This window comes from Oncorhynchus masou, chromosome 5, assembly GCF_036934945.1.
Source record: "Oncorhynchus masou masou isolate Uvic2021 chromosome 5, UVic_Omas_1.1, whole genome shotgun sequence".
Lineage (NCBI taxonomy): Eukaryota > Metazoa > Chordata > Actinopteri > Salmoniformes > Salmonidae > Oncorhynchus > Oncorhynchus masou.
In genome coordinates, this window is record NC_088216.1 from 88,831,736 (window position 1) to 88,840,311 (window position 8,576).

An 8,576-nucleotide genomic window follows, 5' to 3' on the forward strand; every position below is an offset into this window, starting at 1 on the left:
GTACCAGCTTTTTTGGTCCTCCAATAATCGGTATCGGCATTGAAAAATCATAATCAGTCGACCTCTACTGTAGACAGTATTGTTAGATCACAGGCACAGTTAGCTCCTCTTCTCCACCCCAATACTAACACTAATGTAACTCCATCCAAAAGGAAGATGTTCTCTCCTCTCTCTGCCATCTAAAGTGTTTTCCATTAAAGATTCATGAAAGACTACAGTAAATAAAAGCTTCTTCGTCTTACGCAACTAGAACAGATAGATCAAAGTCAAAGACACAGCACACTACGCCAGCCTGCCTGGGACATAAACACTAAACCAAGGTCAAAGACACAGCACACCACCCCAGCCTGCCTGGGACATAAACACTAAACCAAGGTCAAAGACACAGCACACCACCCCAGCCTGCCTGGGACATAAACACTAAACCAAGGTCAAAGACACAGCACACTACCCCAGTCTGCCTGGGACATAAACACTAAACCAAGGTCAGAGACACTGCACACTACCCCAGCCTGCCTGGGACATAAACACTAAACCAAGGTCAGAGACACAGCACACTACCCCAGCGCGCCTGGGACATAAACACTAAACCAAGGTCAGAGACACAGCACATACCACCCTGGGACATAAACACTAAACCAAGGTCAGAGACACAGCACACTACCCCAGCCTGCCTGGGACATAAACACTAAACCAAGGTCAGAGACACAGCACACTACATAAACCCACAGCACACCACCCCAGCCTGCCTGGGACATAAACACTAAACCAAGGTCAGAGACACAGCACACTACCCCAGCGCGCCTGGGACATAAACACTAAACCAAGGTCAGAGACACAGCACACTACCCCAGCCCGCCTGGAACATAAACACTAAACCAAGGTTAGAGACACAGCACACTACCCCAGTCTGCCTGGGACATAAACACTAAACCAAGGTCAGAGACACAGCACACTACCCCAGCCTGCCTGGGACATAAACACTAAACCAAGGTCAAAGACACAGCACACTACCCCAGCCTGCCTGGGACATAAACACTAAACCAAGGTCAAAGACACAGCACACCACCCCAGCCTGCCTGGGACATAAACACTAAACCAAGGTCAGAGACACAGCACACTACCCCAGTCTGCCTGGGACATAAACACTAAACCAAGGTCAACACAGCACACTACCCCAGTCTGCCTGGGACATAAACACTAAACCAAGGTCAGAGACACAGCACACTACCCCAGCCTGCCTGGGACATAAACACTAAACCAAGGTCAGAGACACAGCACACTACCCCAGTCTGCCTGGGACATAAACACTAAACCAAGGTTAGAGACACAGCACACTACCCCAGTCTGCCTGGGACATAAACACTAAACCAAGGTCAGAGACACAGCACACTACACCAGCCCGCCTGGGACATAAACACTAAACCAAGGTTAGAGACACAGCACACTACCCCAGTCTGCCTGGGACATAAACACTAAACCAAGGTCAGAGACACAGCACACTACCCCAGCCTGCCTGGGACATAAACACTAAACCTAAATAGGCTACACTAAACTAAATAGGCTCAACATGAAACATAGGTCAGCCAGTCAGTTAGTCAACCGGTCACTCAGCAAGTCATTCAGTCAGGTACCCAGAGTGTCAGCCAGGCATTAAGTAACTCAGTCTGCAAGCCAGCCAGCCAGTCAGTCATTCAGCAAACCAGTCAGTCATTCAGCATGCCAGCCAGTCATTCAGCATGCCAGCCAGTCAGGCATTCAGTCAGACAGTCATTTTGTCAGGTACCCAGAGATTCAGCCAGGCAGTCATCCAGGCAGTCAGACAGGCATTCAGTCAGCCAGGAAGCCAGCCAGCCTGTCATTCCATCAGTCAGTCAGCCAGTCAACCAGCCAGCCAGCAAGCCTGCCAGAGGGGCTGAACCAGCTGCCAAGTCAGTAGTGGCTGGATAGAGCCTGCCAGTCAGAGCCAGTCATTCAGGCCAGGTCAAGCCTGCCAGCTCAGTCAGTCAGTAAGCCTGTGAGGGGGAACCGGCTGATTGTGGCTGGACATAGAAGTGGAATGACTAGAACGGACGTTCTTACTCAAGTCTTACTGCCGTATTGAGTGTAACCATGGATACAAGCAGGAAATAAAAGCAAAAAAGGTTTAGCATTAAATGTGTGCTTTTTGTCACTATTTCTATGTGGCTGGCACGTTGCTGGGTAGCTAGACGGGGTGTGTCTAAGAGTCAGAACGTCTGATTTCCTATGTAGCAGACTGCTGACGAAGCACACACACACCAACATCCAATCTGTGACAGAGTTAGAGAACACAAAGAGGACCCATGACACCTGTGCCTGTTGACTTAATAATGACTACGTGGCAGAGGAGACGTCCCTGTAGCTGGCCTGGGCTATAATTACACTTTGTGTGTTCTCTCCCCACGGGAATCCCAAACAACACACACTGCCTGGCACCTTTTACATGGCACCTAGCACCTCTTACCTGGCACCTGAAACCTGGCATCTGGGGGGCTAGAAACATGATGTTCAGATCATATAAACAGCCTTCATACATCTGTGATCCAACAGACTGATGATCATTTTCTTCATTCTGACCGTTATCAAAACAAGACACATCTGGCGGTCTGCGATAGATTGTCCTCTAAATCCTATGAACACTATACATTGTGTACACCTAGAGAATGCTAACCATTCAAACTCATACGTCCAACAAACTGATTACTTCCTTTTGCCATCATTGGGTACACACGGGGTCTGTTAGCAGAAAGTCCAGAGTAACATCTCAAAGACGGATTTGTTCAATTCACCCATCATGACGCCAACAGTAACACGACTTACCTGTCAATTCATCTAGAAACCGCTAACAGGTTTCTGGGACTAGTATGTACCTGCCTATGTGCGCAATAGGACCCGTACTTATGAGTGGATTATCATTCAGGTCTACCATACTCATCCTGATGCAAATTACAATATATTTATATCCAATTTAGCAGTTAGACGCTCATCACGAAAAGAGGCTTTCAGAAAAAAGAAAAAAAGAAAATTATCTTTTTCTCCGTCACATCATTGCTATTTGTTTTGTTGAGAGCATTTCACTGTAGCATTTTTACAGCTCCGGTATCCTGTGATGAATACATTTAGATTTTTAAACAAATAAAATATCAAAAACAGTGGCAAAACCATAGCCATCAAGAATTACCAGCTTGTGTTGGTCATTGTGTTGGTCTAATGGACAGTCGGCCTGCACTGGGCTCTTCTCTTGTAACCACACACACATCCTCCTACACAAATCATGAGTCACGTCATTGGTTTTTGAAAGTCTGATTGGTTAGAGTCGATCCAAGAGTTTCTTTGAACGACGCCCCTCATTTTGACATCAGCACAAACGACATGTAGGATAATCAGTTTAAAGCCGAATTAAAACAGTTTCAAAACGTAATTCGTAGTGAGTCATCAGGCAACTCCACTAATTAAATATCTAGGCAAAGGCCTATAGCCTAACTCACAATGTGAGCAGAAGATAAATATTTCTCCATATTTACAGTTGCTTGCGAAAGTATTCACCCCCTTTGGCATTTCTCCGATTTTGTTGTTCCTTCATGGTTATCTTTGGTCTCGTTGTTGCCTCTCTGATTAATGCCCTCCTTGCCTGGTCTGTGAGTTTTGGTGGGCGGCCCTCTCTTGGCAGGTTTGTTGTGGTGCCATATTCTTTCCATTTTTTAATAATGGATTTAATGGTGCTCAGTGGGATGTTCAAAGTTTCTGATATTTTTTTATAACCCAACCCTGATCTGTACTTCTCCACAACTTTGTCCCTGACCTGTTTAGAGAGCTCCTCGGTCTTCATGTTGCCGCTTGCTTGGTGTTGCCGCTTGCTTGGTGTTGCCGCCTGCTTGGTGTTGCCGCCTGCTTGGTGTTGCCGCCTGCTTGGTGTTGCCGCTTGCTTCGTGGTGCCGCTTGCTTCGTGGTGCCGCTTGCTTGGTGTTGCCGCTTGCTTGGTGTTGCCGCTTGCTTGGTGTTGCCGCTTGCTTGGTGGTGCCGCTTGCTTGGTGGTGCCGCTTGCTTGGTGGTGCCGCTTGCTTGGTGGTGTTGCAGACGCTGGGGCCTTTCAGGACAGGTGTATATATGCACTTAGATCATGTGACACTTAGATTGCACACAGGTGGACTTTATTTAACTAATTATGTGACTTCTGAAGGTAATTGGTTGCACCAGATCTTATTTAGGGGCTTCATAGCAAAGGGGGGTGAAAACATATGCACACAACATTTTTTTTTTTTTTTTTTTTTTTACATTTAAAAAAAGTTATTTTTTTCATTTCACTTCACTAATTTGGACTATTTTGTGTATGTCCATGACATGAAATCCAAATAAAAATAAATGTATATTACAAGTTGTGATGTAACAAAATAGGAAAAACGCCAAGGGGGTGAATCATTTTGCAAGGCCCTGAACTAGCCCCATGTCAGCCTATGATTTTAGCTCGTTTTTCTTTTAAAGCACATTTATTTTGTAGTGATATTTAGGTCTCTCAGATAGCACATGAGACATGGCAAAATTTGGAGAAGAGCAGGAAATTTAAACGGCAACATGTTCTCTACATCCCATGGCAAAGGGTACAGAATTGCAGAACATAAGCTTTAAAGCTGCAAACTGAGCGCTCTCTCAGATGGGTGGAAGGCCAGATCGAGATGTCAACAGTAGCATCACGGTAAACAACAACTACCCATGTGTGTCGGCCCCGACGTCCGGGTTTGGCCGGGGGGGGGGGAGTAGGCCTTCATTGTAAATAACAATGTGTTCTTAATGTTCTTCACTTCTTAACTGACTTGCCTAGTTAGATAAAGGGTAAACCAATGTGGGAAGAAGCTAATGCTTTCCAAACACCCCTTGCATCCCAAATGGCACCCTATTCCCTATATAGTGCACTACTTTAGACCAGAGCCCTATTCCCTATATAGTACACTACTTTAGACCAGAGCCCTATTCCCTATATAGTTCACTACTTTAGACCAGAGCCCTATGGGACCCTATCCCCTATATAGTGCACTACTTTAGACCAGAACCCTGTGGGACCCTATCCCCTATATAGTTCACTACTTTAGGCCAGAGCCCTATGGGACCCTATCCCCTATATAGTGCACTACTTTAGACCAGGGCTAATAGAGAATAGGGAGCCATGTGGAACACCATCCTTTACTGACAAGTGTCTGCTAAACCAAAAACATCATATCTTTGCAAACTGTCTGCTGATATAGTTCAAATGTAGCAAAGAGTCTCCGTCATTTCTCACCCAAGTATGACATCTCTCTCCTCTCTGTCTCTGTTTCGCACCTTCTCTTCTCTGCACCATCCCTCTCTCTCTCTATCTTCTCTACACCATCCCCCTCCCTCTCTCTCTCTATCTTCCCTGCATCTCTCTCTCTCTCTCTCTCTCTCTCTCCCTTCCTTTCTCCCTTTCTCCCTTTCTCCAGATGTGTGAATCTACCTTTACTATCACCGATCAAACTCCTCGTCTGGGAGCATGGAACAATCTTCCATCACCACGGTAACATCAGACGGCAGGGCAACCGACAGAGGCCGACTCCGGATGATGTCACAAAAACCACAACAACAACAACAACAAGAGAGAAGACTAAAGTCTTTAAAGTAGGACTGAATAGTCTTCTATAACCAGCGTCAACAAAGACCAGTGTCTCCTGTATAGGCACAGAGCGGTTTCTCCGTACACCACAAACAAGAGCCAACTAACTACCTATGCACATCTCACTCAATCACTGTGAATTGTAATGCTTTTAACGGAGCCACTAGGCCAAATATATCAGTATTGTTAGGCTATAGCACGGTGACAAAGAGGACACTATTAGCAATCATTTGAAACATTATTATGTAGATAGTGAAAGTAGTCTAGAATAACACAATATAGAATGACTGACCTATAGTAGTGCAGAATTATTTGTAGATTATTTACTGAAAATTGTTTGTAGATTATTTAGTGTAGATTGTTTGTAGATTATTTAGTGCAGATTATTTGTAGATTATTTAGTGCAGATTGTTTGTGGATTATTTAGTGTAGATTAATTGTAGATTATTTAGTGTAGATTATTTGTAGATTATTTAGTGTAGATTAATTGTAGATTATTTAGTGCAGATTGTTTGTAGATTATTTAGTGTAGATTAATTGTAGATTATTTAGTGTAGATTATTAGTAGATTATTTAGTGTAGATTAATTGTAGATTATTTAGTGTAGATTATTTGTAGATTATTTAGTGCAGATTGTTTGTAGATTATTTAGTGTAGATTAATTGTAGATTATTTAGTGTAGATTTTGCAGATTTTTCGTGTAGATTATTTGCAGATAATTAAGTGCAGATAATTTAATGTATATTATTTAGTGCAAATTATTTGTAGATTATTTAGTGTAGATTAATTGTAGATTATTTAGTGTAGATTAATTGTAGATTATTTAGTGTAGATTAATTGTAGATTATTTAGTGTAGATTAATTGTAGATTATTTAGTGTAGATTTTGCAGATTTTTTGTGTAGATTATTTGCAGATAATTAAGTGCAGATAATTTAGTGTATATTATTTAGTGCAAATTATTTGTAGATTATTTAGTGTAGATTATTTGCAGATAATTTAATGTAGGTTATTTGCAGATTTGTTAGTGTAGAATCTTTGTAGATTCAGTAGATACTTGGGACAAGATGGGGTTGGGTGAGCAGGGGATGGGCAATAAATAAATGTGATGAAATGGAGAAATTGCTTGAATATATCAGATAAATAAAATATATTTAACATCTACATATTCCTTTTTTTCTGACTATGAATGATGATCATGTGCTCCTTGCATTAAGTGGTAGAAAACATACGATTTACTATCACAACTGGGGCTGTGGCGGTCATGACTGTTTGTCAGACGGTGACTTCAAAAGCAAATAACTCTGTAATGGACCCTTAATGAACATAAACACATTTATCATCTCCTGCCTTCCACACAGCCGACAAGCCACTGATGCAGACCTTAGGAACATATACATAAATACATGTAATATACACCATTACAATAAATCCATTGTTTATTTTAGACGGGTCTATTTCAGAAGAACAGAAGAGCAAACTGAGTTGTCCTTATGTTTGGCCCTGTTCTGGCTATACCATGTGGCTGTGGTCTAGTTCATTTAGCAGACAAGATTAGCTTAGAATTCCATGGCATTATTGTATATTATTTTATAGTATGAAGAATACAATTGAACACAGCTGAATGAAATAGAAAGGACATTTTCTCCAAACTATTGGGTGTAATAACCCCCCCAAAAAAATCCACACCCATCTCTCTCTCTCTCTCTCTCTCTCTCTCTCTCTCTCTATCTCTCCACCCCCCTCTCTCTCTCTCTCTCTCTCTCTCTCTCTCTCTCTTTTCTGAACCCGATCACTCTCTCTGTCTGTCTATCCGTCTCTCTCTCTATCTTCTCTGAACCACCATCTGATAATGACCCACCTGGTGTCCTAGTTCTAAATCCATCCCTGATTAAAGGGGAAGGATGGGGGGAAAAGCAGTGGAACTGGCTTCTAGGTCCAGATTTGAATTTGAGGGATCGAAACACAACACATTTCAGGTATTTCTAGCCCCAATATAAATGTATCAAAAATGTAGAGGACAGAGTTCTTCTTTTCGGTAGGCAAAACCTGTCCACTGAGAAGATAGAATGACTGACTGACTATGCTCTCACTATCATGTCCTTGTGTCTACCTGCTGAAGCTGTCAACTTATCATATTCTTCTCAGACAACCGAGCAAAAGAAGATTAATAGATAGGCACATGGAGAAAAACAACAATATAAACTAAGGTGAGTGTTTTGAGTGTGTGTGTTTTGTGTGTGTGCGTGTGTATACTGAGATCATGTGACACTTAGGTTGTATACAGGTGGACTTTATTTAACTAATTGTGTGACTTCTGAAGGTAATTGGTTGCACCAGATCTTATTTAGGGGCTTCATAGCAAAGGGGGTGAAAACATATGCACACACCACTTTTCTGTTTTCACATTTAATTTTTTTTTGAAACAAGGGCTCTGGTCTAAAGTAGTGCACTACTCATAGGGCTCTGGACTAAAGTTGTGCACTACCCATAGGGCTCTGGTCTAAAGTAGTGCACTACCCATAAGGCTCTGGTCTAAAGTAGTGCACTACCAGGGCTCTGGTCTAAAGTAGTGCCCTACTACCCCATAGGGCTCTGGTCTAAAGTTGTGCACTACCCATAGGGCTCTGGTCTAAAGTAGTGCACAATTTAGAGAACTGGGTGCCATTTGTGACGCAGCTTGTGCTAGCAGTTACCATACACTTCCAGTCATTGCGCTAACGCTAGTTGCTAATACTAATTAACGCTAGTTTGCAACTCCCTTCAAATTAAACGCAGAAACATAAGATCATCTTTCTCTGGGGAAGTCGAAGTAGTATAAGGACTCCATTGCCAAAAAACCTGAAGTGTCCCTTTGACAGAGTGTAGTTACCTAGGTTTGTATGTGTATCCTGACTGCCGATCTCAGGAGTCAAGTGTCCATCTAACTT

At 42.7% G+C, this 8,576-nt stretch overlaps 1 protein-coding gene across 1 annotated transcript in view; it reads left to right on the forward strand.

Annotated features, from left to right (window-relative positions):
- The window catches only part of LOC135540426 (amphoterin-induced protein 3-like), a 47,168-nt gene extending 40,400 nt beyond the window's left edge, over positions 1-6,768 (forward strand). Inside the window, exon 2 of the mRNA XM_064967053.1 lies at positions 5,478-6,768. Coding sequence (XP_064823125.1) covers positions 5,478-5,555 — 78 coding nt within the window. The 3' untranslated portion in view covers positions 5,556-6,768. The remainder of the gene's footprint in view (positions 1-5,477) is intronic.
- The last annotated feature ends 1,808 nt before the right edge of the window (positions 6,769-8,576 follow it).